The sequence below is a fragment of the Podarcis tiliguerta genome (genome assembly GCF_965153285.1).
Source record: "Podarcis tiliguerta genome assembly, chromosome: 16".
Lineage (NCBI taxonomy): Eukaryota > Metazoa > Chordata > Lepidosauria > Squamata > Lacertidae > Podarcis > Podarcis tiliguerta.
The window spans coordinates 24,518,913-24,533,951 of NC_139549.1; the positions used below are offsets into that span (position 1 = coordinate 24,518,913).

Here is a 15,039-nt window from a genome sequence, read left to right on the forward strand (position 1 = left end):
ACATTCCTTTCTATGGGAGCTGCATGCCAATGGGAGACAGAAGAACAGTACCTTTGTTCTGTAGGCAACGTTGCAGTGGTGCAAATATTTTCCCTATGCACACACATCTTCATCCAGGCCACAAAGAGGCGATATCAATTAAAAGTGTAAAAGAGCATTGGGAAATAATTTATAATGAATTGGGGAAAAAATATTCAAAAGCACCTTTCCCAAAAAAACAGTCTTTTTTGTTGTGGATAATTCAAATGGAAATACCCAGGTGTCAAAAAAGGTTATTTATGTACGCCACTACGGCGGCCTGTGTTTTGTTAGCCCAAAAATGGAGGACGGGCAAGGTCCCAACCAAAGAAGAATGGCAACTTAAACTGTTGGAATATGTGCAGCTTGCGGATCTAACTTAGAGAACAAGAGAACAAGAAGAACATTCGTTTAAAGAAGATTGGAAAATATTTATTGAATATATGGGGGATAATTGTGTACACTTGAAAACATTGGCAGCGTTAAGATAAATTCAACAGGGTAAATAAATTTTGATGGAAGAAACAATGGAATGCTGAATGGCAGGAATGGCCAACTTCCAAGAGACTGCAATCTACTCACACAATTAAAAACTGGCAGTGATCTACCCCTTTGGGGAAGGTTCAGGTCAAAGCTGTTGAGCTTTTTTAGGGAGGGAAGCCCCATTTGGGGGGGGGGATCAGGGTGAAGGAATAGATAGAAAAAGTTGCTCACCAAGCGATCGCCTCACAGCGAGAGGTATCCGTCTTCCGGTATAGCGTTCTAGAGGGGGGGGGGCGAAGGGCCTGGAGGAGTCAGCAACCAATCGCGATCCAACAAAACCTCTCAGGGATCGACCAGTAGATCGCAGTTGACCTGTTAGATATCCCTGCTGAATGGTTTAGTTTATATAAAATATGCAGGGATTTAGTGCTATGTAAAATGAACCATGGGGGACACGGGTGGCGCTGTGGGTTAAAGCCTCAGCGCCTAGGGCCTGCCGATTGAAAGGTCGGCGGTTCGAATCCCCGCGACGGGGTGCGCTCCCGTTGCTCGGTCCCAGCGCCTGCCAACTTAGCAGTTTGAAAGCACCCCCGGGGGCAAGTAGATAAATAGGGACCGCTTACTAGTGGGAAGGTAAACGGCGTTTCCGTGTGCGGCTCTGGCTCGCCAGAGCAGCGATGTCACGCTGGCCACGTGACCCTGAAGTGTCTTTGGACAGCGCTGGCCCCCGGCCTCTTGAGTGAGATGGGCGCACAACCCTAGAGTCTGTCAAGACTGGCCCATACGGGCAGGGGTACCTTTACCTTTTACCTTTAAAATGAACCATTTTAGGGCCACAGTTGGCTCTGTGGGTTAAACCACATAGCCTAGGACTTGCCGATCAGAAGGTCGGTTGTTCGAATCCCCGTGACGGTGTGTGTGTGTGTGTGTTTGCGGGGAGTGGAGAGCTGAGAAACCCCTGGTTTGTGCATGGCCTAATGTCCAAAGATAAGAATCGTTGCTCCGCCCACTTTTTTGCCTTCTGCCCCGCCCTCTCATGGCATGTGACCCCAGAAACGTTGTCTACAAAGGGATACAGCCCTGGGGCTGATCTCCTTGGGCTGAAGCAGGGTCACCTGAGAGGGGAGAAGGAGCAAGTAGGACAGGGAGGTTTGAATTAAAACAGCTTCTCCTGATGTGTTTTTTTTCTGCCCTAGAGGATCCAGGTGTTGGAGGGCGAGGCTCGGGAGAAGAAGGGAGCCATGGAAGACCTCCGGGCTCTGCTGCAAGCAGAGAAGGCAGAAGCCTTGAAGAGGCTGCGAGAAGAGCTGGAGTTGGTGAGCGGGGAAGAAGCACCCCCTTCATGTACTCTGGGATCCCCTTCCCCCAGAAACAAAAGTTGTAGCTTCAGGATGTTATAGGGAAAAACCTGCTCCTTTTCCCTTATGGGGTATCCAAGAGCCTGTACAGAGTCCTTAGGAGAAAATAACAGAGGCCAGCCAGAGTATATTGAGAAGCAAAGCAGCTAGTAAGCCTGATCTTTATTAAACTGTTGCAACAGGGTCCCCACTCACCACACGCAGGAGGGAGGAGGAACCCAGAACAATGGTGCACAAGCTGTTATATAGACTTTTGAAATCGCCCACCCTGATGCTCAAGACCACCTCCCTAAAACATCCTACATACATCACAGAAGGAGGTGTTCTACAGCAGAAATGCTGTCTGCCAGGATACCTGATAATGGCCGCTGATTACATTACCTGGGCAACCTGGCCATTCTTTTGTGATGGTTAATACTTTAGTTCTGGGGTCCCAGGTCCCAGGCTCAACCTATTCATACACAAATATGCCCTTAGGACAGGATTTGTAAGCAAAAATACAATGGGGAGGCTTTCCCATTTCCTTCCTCCTTGCAGACAAATATTTGAGGTCAATACGGAAGTGTCAAAATGGCTTCAGGATTGCTCTCCTGTACTATTTCAGACACGTGGCTTATATACTTACGTGTGTGTTTGTCTTGGTACATTTATGAACATTTATATTTGGGACCTTAGAATTCTTATAACAGCAACAACAGTTTGGCTCTGCAATTCCGCCTCTCTCCTCCTCAAAACCTCACCTCAGCACAGCCCTGAAGTCCCATAACCTGCTATGGAAGTGGGGAGCCTGAGGGGCAGCCAGGCAGACCTGGGCTGATGCCAGATATGGCATGGGAAGCTGCCTTCTACTGAGTCAGCCCACTGGTCCATCTAGTTCAGTATTGCCTACACTGACTGGCAGCAGCTCTCCAGAAGTTTTGGGCATGGAGTCTTTTCCCAGCCCTACCTGGAGATGCCATTGGAAATGGAACCTGGGACCTTTTTAGCATGCAAAGCAAGTGCTCTTCTACTGAACTATACTGCCCTTAGCCTAAAAATAAATCAAGATTCTAGTCCTTATGGTTCTTTTAAAAGAAGCAGTTGCATTAAATAGGAAGTTGGTCCATCTAGTTCAGTGTTGTTGGCACTGACTGGCAGCAGCTCTCCCGCGTTTCAGGCAGGGGACATTCCCAGCCATTGGGTACTGAATCTGGGACCTTGTATAAGACTGAATCAGATAAGTGCTGGAGATGCAAAGAGGTGGAGGGAACGTTCTTTCAGATGTGGTGGACTTGTAAAAGAGTAAAACTGGGAAATGATCCATAATGAATTGGGGGGGAAATGTTTAAAAGTACTTCCCCTCCAAAAAACAGAGTCCTTTTCATTGGGGATAGTTCAGACTGAAATTCCCAGGTGTCAAAAAAGGTTGTTTATGTATGCTACTACTGCGGCCTGTGTTTTGTTAGCCCCAAAATGGAAAACGAGCGAGGTCCCAACCAAAGAAGAATGGCAACGTAAGTTGACAGAATATGCGCAGCTCGCAGGCTTAACATATAGAATAAGAGAACAAGAAGAACATACGTTTAGAGAAGATTGGAAAACGTTTGTGGAATATATGGGAAATAATTTTGTACAGCTAAAAACGCTGGCAGCATTAAGATAAATTCAACAGTGTAAATAAGTTATGATGGGTGTGATAATGGAATACTGAATGGTATAGTTTCTGTAAAACATGCAGGGATTCATGATATGTAAAATGAACCATGGAAAGAGAAGAAGGGAAGTCACTGATATCTTAAGGATGTAAAAATGAGTACTTTAAATGGTAAAACAGAAAATTTAATAAAACTTATATATATTAAAATAAAGAACCTGGGACCTTTTAGCCTTTCCACACTGATACAAGGTACAGTGGTACCTTGGGTTAAGAACTTAATTCGTTCCGGAAGTCCATTCTTAACCTGAAACTGTTCTTAACCTGAAGCACCACTTTAGCTAATGGGGCCTCCCGCTGCGCCGATTTCTGTTCTCATCCTGAAGCAAAGTTCTTAACCCGAGGTACTATTTCTGGGTTAGCGGAGTCTGTAACCTGAAGCATCTGTAACCTGAAGCATATGTAACCCAAGGTACCACTGTAAATGTTAGCTGTGACAAACCTGGGGCGCATCAGCGATCTCTGATCAAGGCAGCGTGGTTTCTGTCTCTCTCTCTGCCTAGGAAACGGAAAAGTGGCGAATGCAGTTGCAGCGGACGGAGGAAGAGCAGCGCCTCCTGCTGGCCGAGCAGCGCGAGACGTCTCAGGCACAGACTGCAAGGGCTGACGGCTCTCTGGCCAGGGAGGTTGCCTTAGCATGCCAGAGACTCTGGGACCTGCTACCCCAAAAGGCTGGCCTGCCCCAGACGCTGCAAGGGTACAAGTTGGATCCAGTGGGGAGGGAGCTGAATGGCATTGCTTTTGCAGAAACATGGAACCAGTGGCGTAGCGTGGGGGGTGCAGGGGGGCTGGCCGCACCGGGCGCAACATCTGGGGGGGGGGCGCTCACACTCGCAGCTCTCTGCCCCTACCTGGCTCACTCACTCTCTCTCACTGCAGTGCTGGCTGTGCGAATCCGATCCGAGCCGCCGGGTCGCCGCCCACTGTGGAGGGGAGGGTGCCAGGCGTGCGGTGCGGTGAGAGAGCAAGGGACTATCTGGGGGAGGGACAGTGCAGCGGGGGGGGGGCGCAAATTACTTGCCTTGCCCCGGGTGCTGACAACCCACGCTACGCCACTGCATGGAACTCTTCCTGGGTTGAAATTAGTTCGTTACATTTTATCTCGCCTCCACCAGCCCTAGCCACTTTCTAGCTTCCTGCCTTTCATGGATTCATAGAATGGCAGAGTTGGAAGGGACCCCTGAGGGGCATCTAGTCCAACCCCCTGCAATGCGGGAATCCCCCATCACCTCTGTCTTTGGTTGTTGTTTTTTTAGCTCTGCAACCTGATTTCAGGGGGTGGAGAGGCTTTGCTTTTATTTCTCCAAAATAGCTTCACACCTTCCTGTTGTCTACATATACAGTTTACAGGGGTTTTGTTTTTTTAAAAAAATAATTTTTATTGTTTCTTACAAATATAACACATACTACAACAAAGAAAAAAGAAACAAAATCACAAATCTAAACAAACAAACAAAAACATAACAACAAACACCTAAACAACACAAATTAATTGGTTGATTAATCTCCTAACCTCATAAACATGTTTTTGACTTCCTGTGGGCCCTCCCATCTGAATTTCCTTGTATTTGAATGTAGCAGTTTTCTAATATCATTATTAACACACAATATTCCAATTAAAATCCAATTTCTTAACTTTTCTTTAAGTTCTAGATCTCATTTATTTAACTAATTCCTAATTTAATCCTAGGCCTTTTGGTACTTTCAAGTAATTTCTAATTTTTAATATTACAATATTTATTCAAATAGTCTTTAAATTTCTTCCACTCTTCTTGGCATTCCTCTTCTTTCTGGTCATGGATTATTCCAGTAAGGTCAGCCAACTCCATATAGTCCATCATTTTCATCTGCCATTCTTCCACAGTTGGTAATTCTTGTGTTTTCCATTTCTTGGCTACTAAAATTCGAGCAGCAGTTGTGGCATACAAAAATAACTTCACATCTTTCTTGGGTAATTCAAAACCTATTATATCCCAGTTTTACTTCTGGTCTTTTGGGTGTTTTAAAAAAAAAGTTGTTTTTTTTAACTACAACCCCCCCAGGAGTTCAGGCACACAGTCCCCCCCCCCCAACATGTTATCCTCACAACAACCCTGTGAGGCCGGCCGGGACAGTTGTGTTCTCTCTTTCAGCCAATGGGCCACCCAGTGATTTTCACAGCCAGCTGGGGATGAGTGCAACAGCCCAGTTGCTAAACCATGGGAGTACCTTGTTTTTCCCCACAGTCTCGCATTGGCCTGTGGCTTTGCAGCCTGTGGTGTAGTGGTTAAGAGCAATAGACTCGTAATCTGGAGAACCGGGTTCGCATCTCTGCTCCTCCACATGCAGCTGCTGGGTGACCTTGGGCCAGTCACACTTCTCTGAAGTCTCTCAGCCCCACTCACCTCACAGAGTGTTTGTTGTGGGGGAGGAAGGGAAAGGAGAATGTTAGCCGCTTTGAGACTCCTTCGGGTAGCGATAAAGCGGGATATCAAATCGAAATCCAAACTCTTCTGTTCGTGCGTTGCATTTACACGGAGGAAGGGATTGTGTGAATTTTTTTTGGGGGGGGGGTTGACCTGCTAAGTGACTGCACTTTCCCCCAAAGACCCTGGAAGTCCTGGCTGCTATCTCAGGCTACCTCTCTTCACCCCCCAAGGAAGCCAGCGCTCCTCTCCTCCAGCCACACCCTCCGGGCCTTGCAAGAGGTGACGGAAGAAACTCAGCACTACCTCCGAGAACTGAAGCACGAGGCAGCGGCGCAGAGGCACCAGGCCCTTCAGACCCAGAGGGAGAAGGTGAATGGGGTTGAGCTGCCATCTCTTGCCTGGGGGTGGGATATAACTAAGGCAGCCTGGGGGCCACTGAGCAAGGAGGGTGTGGGATCAAACAGGTTTGCTCCATTAATGATGGGAGAGAAATTGGCTGCCGGCCAGAGCCCAGAACACTAGAGTGGAGTATATAGCCCCAGCTCAGTAGGAGGCAGCTTTTGATACATCCGTTCCAAGTGCAGTCCTCTAATTGGCCAACTGCTGTGACTTTTCTGCCATGTTAGGAACGGGAGCTGAGGCAGCAGCAGGAGAAGCTTCACCTGGAGAAGCAATCAGCTCTAGATGCTCTGAAGGAGCAACTAGTCCAGGTGAGCAAACCCCCCCCCCCCCGCTCCCAATAGCTCTGTGCAGCTGTGGCTGCCTTCCTCTGGATTTAAACCACTGTGTTTCACGCAATGTCAGAGGTAAAGGTAAAGGGACCCCTGACCATTAGGTCCAGTCATGGATTACTCTGGGGTTGCGGCGCTCATCTCACTTTATGGGCCGAGGGAGCCGGCGTACAGCTTCCAGGTCATGTGGCCAGCAGGACTAAGCCGCTTCTGGCGAACCAGAGCAGCGCACGGAAACGCTGTTTCCCTTCCCGCTGGAGCGGTACCTATTTATCTACTTGCACTTTGATGTGCTTTTGAACTGCTAGGTTGGCAGGAGCAGGGACCAAGCAACGGGAGCTCACCCCGTCGTGGGGATTCGAACCGCCGACCTTCTGATCAGAGGACCTGGTTTTAAAAGAGCACCTATCCACAGCTGCACATGTAAAGAAAAATAAATGTTCATCATACACAGAATTTCTTAAAATTATAAAATAGTCAGTGAAGTAAAGCTCTTCTATAATTCTAGAACTGGTGGGAGCAGGTTCCGTAGTTCTAACTATGCACTGCTTGAAGAAATATTTTCTCTTTTCTACCTGGAACCTTCCAGCTTCATTAGTGGCTCTGAGGCAGGGATGGCCACCAATTTGGATGGCTTTAAAAGAGGATTAGGCAAATTCATGGAGGAGAGGGTGGTTCCACGGTCAGAAGGAAAGGAGCAGGATGGGACAGGTGCTGTTGTTTGGTGGAGCTGAAGACATCCCTGTAAGCTGGTGGGACTCTCATTCCAAAGGCTAGGAAGCCATTCCCAGCTATCAGGAGCCCAGTTCCTGTCCCATTTGATGGAACATCAGCCAACCATTCCGGACAAAGGTCAGCCACCATCTGTGGCAGCATGGATTGATGCTTGGTTGATGCTTGGCGGTGAAAATGTTTGCCAAGCCTGCAAGTTCTGCTGGGGAGTCAGACCATTGGCAGCTCTCCAAGGTTTCAGGCAGGGGTCATTCCAGATCTTCTAGCACCTTTCTTCGTGAAAAGCTCTGCCACTGAGCCAGGGGAATCCGGTTCCCCTTCAGGAGCACCTGGAAGACATTGCCACCTTGCAGAGCAGCTGGGTGAAGGAGACGGCGGGGAAGGAAGACGCATCGCTGCGCCAGCAGCTGCAGAAGGACGGCGAGCAGCAAAGCCAGAGAAGTGTGGCCTCTGGGAAGGGCCGGACATCCTGCCAACTGGCCAGTGAGTTTAAGGAGGAGCTGGAGGCGGAGGTGGAGAGGTGAGGACCCCAGGAGCTATCAGAAAGTACACATCAATTGGGAGAACAGGTTACACCATGGTGAGAGGTTTTGCGGCTTTCTCTCTCCCCTTGCAGGCGCCTGTCCAGGGACAAGCCCATGGATTTTCACAGGAACCTGGAGGCATCCGGTTCGGAATTCAGACAGTTCTGCATGGTAAAGGGGAAGGGGTGCTTGGGAGGCGTTTGGCAAAGGCCTGCCCCCTTTGGGCAATGTGAGAGTTGGGGCCCCTGCTCTGTGCACACTGAGCCACTGCCTCCATGCACCCCTCTTGTCCAGCAAGGCTGCAGTCCAGTGCTAGAGCATATGGGAAGGGCTGTGGTTCAGTGGCAGAGCATCTTCCTTGCATTCAAAAGGTCCCCGGTTCAATCCCAGGTAGGGCCGGGAGAGACTCCTTCTGAAATCCTGCAGAGCTGCTGCCAGTCAGTGCAGATGATTCCAATCTAGATGGGCCACTGGTCTCACCTGGATATAAAGTCTGGGCAGCCATCTTGGGGCCACATGCCAGTGGTGGGCGGAGCCTAAGGCAAAAGTGGGCGGGGCAACACATTAGTTTTTTACCTTTGTATGGTAGGTTAGTTTCCACTCTCTGCCCCCCACCCAAGGGACACAATTGCAGAACAGACTCTAGCCAGACAAAAGCACTTGAGGGGGCTGTATCCTTGGGGAGAGTCTGGCAGGCCAGACTGAGCCCTGGAGGGCATCACCCTGCCTGATGTTTGTCTCCCCTAATTGATGACCTCAGTCCTTTCTGCTGCATTTTACAGCTTTTCCTTCCTCTCTCCTACCTGCTTTCTGCAGGGCCGAAATGAATACCTGCACCCCGGCCCACTCTGTTCTCCGGCGCTGACTGCAGATGCTTTCTCCAGCCAGCGCCTCTTCAGCACCCCAAGACTGCTGCAGCACCTGCAGAGACGAATCCGAGAACTGAGGGCGGAGAATGCCCTGTATTGCAGAGGCAGCACAAGTAGCTATGGCCATTTGCGGGGAGATCTCACCTGCCGAAGCAAGGTAAGAGCTTGTTTCAGCTCTTGGGGGACAGGGGAGTAGAAAGGGCAAGGTCTTAATTCCGCAGGAGCACTGGGGGGGGGGGGACCTCTGAGAATTATTTGGCTTACTGAGAAGCTGTTTCAATTTTTTAAGGCGAGTTTCTAGTCCATATGGGGGAGGAGAAGATATGCTTGAAAGTGGCCTGTGGAGTACCGAGAAACTGAAGATTTTGAATGGCTGTCCATAGCATTTCACAATGGCGAGCAAAACAAAAATTATGCATTTATTCATATTTTGCAGTCTGTTATTTTACATGTGTGTGCGTAGCATATTGCATTTTCCTGTACAGTGGTACCTCTGGTTATGTACTTAATTCGTTCCGGAGGTCTGTTCTTAACCTGAAACTGTTCTTAACCTGAAGCACCACTTTAGCTAATGGGGCCTCCTGCTGCCACCGCACCACCGTCGCGTGATTTCTGTTCTCATCCTGAAGCAAAGTTCTTAATCCGAGGTACTATTTCTGGGTTAGCGGAGTCTGTAACCTGAAGCGTCTGCAACCTGAAGCATATGTAACCTGAGATGCCACTGTATTTTCCACCATTCCACCTCATTGACTGGCCCTAAATTCTAGCAATATGAGTTTTCTGCCTGATCCACTTTCTCCACAATCGCATCATCTTACACATCCCTGTATCCCACTCCCCTTCCTGCATTTCAGAGGCACCTGACATCAGAGCTCTCCTCCTCTCAGTTGCACAGGAAGAGCAGCTGGAAGTAGAACAGTCCGAGTGGGACAGATGAGGCGTCACAACAGCGAGGAAGTCGGAAAAGCTTCACCCGGTAATGGTGCTTTGTGCGGAGTACAGCAGAGGAAGGAATAACCGTGACCGGAAGAGCAGATTTTGAAGCTGCTGGTTTGAGGACATCACAAGAGCTCTGAAGCTGGAGGTCCAGCTTCCTGTTCTCACATTGGGCAACTAGATGTCTCTGGTGGCCAGTTAGATGTCTCTGGGAAGCCTGAAAGCTGGACCTGAGATACTAGTCTCTTGCAGCAAAGAATCATGTAGCACCTTAAAGACTAACACATGTATTCTGGCATAAGCTTTCATCGGCTATAGACTGCTCTGCAAACACATGTGCCATCTACAAGTAGGAAATTCATTTTTATAATACTAAACAGAGAGCCAGCGTGTTATAGTGGTTAGTGTCAGACCTGGGAGAACCAGGGTTCTAAATCCCTGCTCAGCCATTAACCTCCCTGCCCATCACTGACTCTCAGCCTAACCTACCTCACAGGGTTGTTGTGAGGAAAAATGGAGGGGGAGGTCAAAGCGTTCGAAGAAAGGTGGGATATAAATGTAACACATAAAATGATGCGATGGGGAACTTTTTAAAAAATAAATAAAAGTGCTGAGTTTGGGCAGCTGCTTGCGGCTAATCTGGTCAGTTGTGTGATTATGGCTATAATTGTGCTATAATGGCAACCAAGGATGGCAAAGGGTCCCTAAGAGATTCCTAGCAAGTGGTGATAAATTTGTCAGAATAAGCCTTTATCTTTTAAAAATAATAATAGTAGGATTTCTAATCAAATTTTTGAAATGGAAGTAAAAGGAGTTCAAATTGATGATGCTGAACAAGAACTAGACAGTAAGAACTGTTGGGATAGTGGAACGGTATCCCTCAAAAGGTGATGGAATCTCCTTCATTGGAGGTTTTTAGCAGAGATTGGGGGGGGGGCACCTGTCAGGGATTTTCTTTAGCTGCAATTCCTGCACCGTAAGGGGGTTGGACTAGATGACCCTTGGGGTCCCTTCCAACGCTACAGTTCTGATAAAGGTCTGGAGATGTCAAGACAAGAATCATCCCAAGTCATGTGCTTCCCTATACAGTGGTGCCTCGCAAGACGAAAAGAATCTGTTCCGTGAGTCTCTTCGTCTAGCGGTTTTTTCGTCTTGCGAAGCAAGCCCATTAGCGGATTAGCGCTATTAGCGGCTATTAGCGGCTATTAAAGGCTTAAGGGATTAGCGGATTAGCTGCTAAAAGGCTATTAGCAGCTTAGTGCCTTAGAAAAAGGGGGTAGGGAGCGAAAAAAATACCCCAGGAATCGCAAGACATTTTCGTCTTGCGAAGCAAGCCCATAGCAAATTCGTCCTGCGAAGCACCTCCAAAACGGAAACCCTTTCGTCTAGCGGGTTTTCCGTCTTGCGAGGCATTCGTCTTGCAGGGCACCACTGTAATGCAGGGATAGGGAACCCTTTTCTTCCCCAGTCTGAGTTTTAGTCACAGTGAGATAAGCAGAGTGTGTTGTTGCATTTTATTTCTGGCTTTGCCAACCTGGTGTGCTTTGGATGTTTTGGACTACAACTCCCATAAGCCCCAGCCAGCGCACACACCAGGTGCATGCTAACTTTACGAAGTCAGAAATGTAGTGCAAGACTACTTTAAAGGTTACTATTATTTTAATGCGTCATGGGTGTTGTTGTTTTTTTAAAAAGTTCACAAGGCTTCAATAAAATGTAGACTTTATTATACATATCAAACCATAACACACAAAATTACCCTCAACTTGTAAGAAAAGTAGCCGTGCCGTTCTATAAATAGTTTTGTACAGCCAGATATTTCTGAAGTCCTTTTATACACACTTCTTTCTTCAGTGTACAACTGAGTTCAGAGGTTCTGCTCGGATGTTCCCCAAGTCAAGGGCTGAATCCGTCTCTTCATCAATTTCTCCAATTACAGCCCTATAAGAAAAGAAAAGTACTGTATTGTAAACTCCTGCAGGTGAAATGCTTCAGCTCTGAAACAAAGTTGATATGCTGAAACAATATTTCTTCCACTCAGCAAGTACTGTATTTTTCCATCTATAAGACACCCCCATGTATAAGACATTCCCATTTAAGAAAATGGAGGGAGATACTATCCGTGTATAAGACGAGCCCAGATTTTGAACATTATTCTAGAGTAAAAAAACATAGTCTTATACACAGAACAGTACGGTATCTTTTTATCCTAACATACAGCACAGAAAAACTTAACAGGTTATTTCAGTTGGTCTACTCTGGACATGATTTTGTTGGATATATAATCTATTGTTATAGTTACTTATGAACTATAAAACAGAGACATCAAAAGGGAAACTTTCTGAAATAATGTCAAGCTACAGTAGCTCAGGAGGGAAGAGCACGAGGCTCTTAATCTTGGGGTTGTGGGTTGCCACGTTGGGCAAAAGATTCCTGCATTGCAGGGGGTTGGACTAGATGACCCTCCTGGTCCTTTTCAACTATGATTCTCCGATATCCACTTGGAAAAGAATGGAGTGTACTTTCATCAGACATGTAAGGTCCTTGACTTCTTTTTGCCAGGTGGAACAATCACCCCATGTGCTGTTCTGGGGGTTCTCCTGACCCCATTAGAGCCAACCTGGGGGACAGAAAGTGAACAAGTGTGTGAATGTATGTTGTGCTGGTGGGACTACTTGCGCTGGACCTAACTAGCACAACTGTTTAGTTGAATCTGGCCCCTTGAGAGCTAAGCAAATGCTTTGCTACTTTAGCTCAGATTGCACTACCTTATTAAAAAAAAAAAAAAGGAGGGTGAGGCAAACTTACACGTTATCACCTCTTACAATGTACAATCCCAATACTACTTGTTCCACTCCTTGTGAAGAACTGAACACTCTTTCATGGCTTTCATCCAAAATCAAGTTGATGGTCTGATCAAAACCCTTGAGAGTTCCCTTTAAGAAATAAAAATGTAAATTGAAAAACAATGAAGTACTCCAAATTCTCAATATTTATCTCAATTCATAAACACGTCCTAAACACAACATTACACCACTTACTATGATAAAGCTTTAATGATTAAAAGATTTTTTACGTAACCCTTCAGAGGAACTCCCTTCACTAAGTGATTTTAACTTATCAATGCAATTCATTTTTCCATGGGTTCTTTTGTTTTTCCCAAACAGCAGCCTTAAAAAGTAGGAAGATAAGGCTTTTGAGAACAGTGGTCACTGATTTGCAACTTGCTGCCATTGATATTTATATATCTCCTGCAAAATTTGTATCTGTTGACCTCTCAAACAAGTTTCCAGCTCTTCTAGGATAGACATATTTTGCAGAAGTAATATTAAGTTATTTTCAGCAAGGATCTGGGCAAAATGCTCACTTCTAGTAAATTGCCTATAACCACATAGCACTAAGGTCAGTGGCACCTAATTCAGAACATTTTTACTTGACGTGTCTGATGAATTGTATTACAATTAAACCTGCAGTCCAGCAAAAGCCAAGATATGTGTGCAGCCTAAGCATCTACTTCAAAGTCTGAGGGAAAGGCCATAGTTCAGTGTTTGGAGCATCTGTTTGAATGCAGAAAAGCCCACATTCAATCCCTGTCATCTTCAGGTAGGTCTGGGAGAAAGACCCTTGCCAGAATTCCTGGAGAATCACCGCTGGTCAGTGGAGACAGTAGAAGAAGAAGAGTTTGGATTTGATATCCCGCCTTTCACTCCCCTTCAGGAGTCTCAAAGCGGCTAACATTCTCCTTTCCCTTCCTCCCCCACAACAAACACTCTGTGAGGTGAGTGAGGCTGAGAGACTTCAAAGAAGTGTGACTGGCCCAAGGTCACCCAGCAGCTGCATGTGGAGGAGCGGAGACGCGAACCCGGTTCCCCAGATTACGAGACTACCGCTCTTAACCACTACACCACACTGGCTCTCTGAGCTAGATGGACCAACTAGATGGTTTTACTTAGTAGAAGGCAGCTTCCTGTGTTCCTAAGTGCCACTCTGCTTACAGAACTACTTGTGTATTCCTGTAAATACAACTCAACCGCCTTTAAAAGATCAGGGCTTTATTTTCCCACGTAATTATAATCTAGTACAAAACATTTCCAATCATTTACATATTTAAAAACAGGGTAAGACTAATATTTACAAGCAATTCTTACCACAATCATTCGGCCGTCTGAAGTAATTACAGCAACAGTACCTGAGACTCAAGTTAAAGAAATCTTTTGAAACAACATACATATAAACAACAGGAAAAGGAGTTTCCTCTGGATTTAGTGCCTTTTAAGAAGCTGAGTGTGAGGTTGAAGAGGTGTGTAGACCAGGAGGGCACAGAACACAAAGAACTGAGGAAAGAGTGAGAAATTCAACCTCTTGCAATCACCAAAGCTTTGCAATCACCAAAGCTGATAGAAAAGGTTTCCCATGCCCCACCTGTTTTAAGGATTTTTTTTGTATGTGTGTTTGTGTGTGTGTGGGGGGGTGCCCTTGCTGTTGAGATGCAAATCTTAGACTCCAATACCATAGCTGTCAACCTTCCCTTTTTTTTGTGGGAAATTCCCTTATTCCAGCGCCGTTTACCACCTCTTTCCCAGATTGTTAGATATCCCGTAGACTGTCCCTGGGACAGGTGAGGCTGCCGATCCCTTATTTTCAAGGCTGCTGATCCCTTATTTTCAAATTTGAAAGTTGACAACTATGCAATACCCATCAAGCCCTAGTAAGTGCAGCCAATCTTGGACCACAATTCCCATTGACCCCGAGCTAGAGCAGCCATCTTGGATGATTAACTAGCAAGGGCTGATGGGAGTTGTAGTCCAAAACAGCTCCCTCTTTGTGTCGAACGGGGAGTACCTGTATCCCAAACCTTCTGGAGGGGAGAAGATGGATGGAGGCTGGTTTCAAATGGTTAAAAGCCATTTAAAAAAAGAAAAGAAGAGCAGCGGAAGTGCCTGCGCGCATCCCACCCAAGGCAACCCAGCCCACAAAAGGATGGAAATTCTCGCGTGTAACTGAGGAAAAGCAGGAGCGTTAACGCGCAGGCGCAGAATTCCGCTTCAAACCAGTGTGTCCCCCCCCCCCGCCCGGTCTCATAATGCAGCGCCCCCCCACCCCCGACAGACAGGCCGCCCGCGGAAGGATACGGTTAATGTAGTTCTCCAAAGCGGAGGTCATGGCGGCAATCCTTCCCGGCTCCCGCTGAATCCAGCTCCCGCGAGGCTTCCCGGTATCTCGCGTGAAAGTGAGCGGAGGCGGCCCCTGAAGCGAAGCGACGTCCGGGACTTCAAGCGGCGCATGC

The 15,039-nt window shown here is 47.1% G+C and overlaps 2 protein-coding genes across 2 annotated transcripts in view; one reads left to right on the plus strand and one right to left on the minus strand.

Annotated features, from left to right (window-relative positions):
• Positions 1-12,721, plus strand: part of LOC310667167 (uncharacterized protein) — a gene marked incomplete at its 5' end in the record, with an annotated part of 33,795 nt that extends 21,074 nt beyond the window's left edge. Inside the window, 9 exons of the mRNA XM_083418891.1 lie at positions 1,698-1,817; positions 4,056-4,249; positions 6,191-6,329; positions 6,587-6,670; positions 7,747-7,943; positions 8,040-8,118; positions 8,764-8,973; positions 9,671-10,840; positions 11,195-12,721. Of these exons, the coding sequence (XP_083275017.1) occupies positions 1,698-1,817; positions 4,056-4,249; positions 6,191-6,329; positions 6,587-6,670; positions 7,747-7,943; positions 8,040-8,118; positions 8,764-8,973; positions 9,671-9,730 (1,083 nt within the window). The 3' untranslated portion in view covers positions 9,731-10,840; positions 11,195-12,721. The remainder of the gene's footprint in view (positions 1-1,697; positions 1,818-4,055; positions 4,250-6,190; positions 6,330-6,586; positions 6,671-7,746; positions 7,944-8,039; positions 8,119-8,763; positions 8,974-9,670; positions 10,841-11,194) is intronic.
• On the minus strand, positions 11,458-15,036 carry LSM8 (LSM8 homolog, U6 small nuclear RNA associated). Its single transcript, XM_083417995.1, has 4 exons — positions 14,885-15,036; positions 13,901-13,941; positions 12,561-12,688; positions 11,458-11,693 (listed from the first exon to the last, which is right to left on the minus strand). Exons 1-4 carry the CDS (start codon positions 14,913-14,915, stop codon positions 11,603-11,605), a joined length of 291 nt encoding a protein of 96 aa, XP_083274121.1. The 5' UTR covers positions 14,916-15,036; the 3' UTR covers positions 11,458-11,602.
• Between the last annotated feature and the right edge of the window lie 3 nt (positions 15,037-15,039).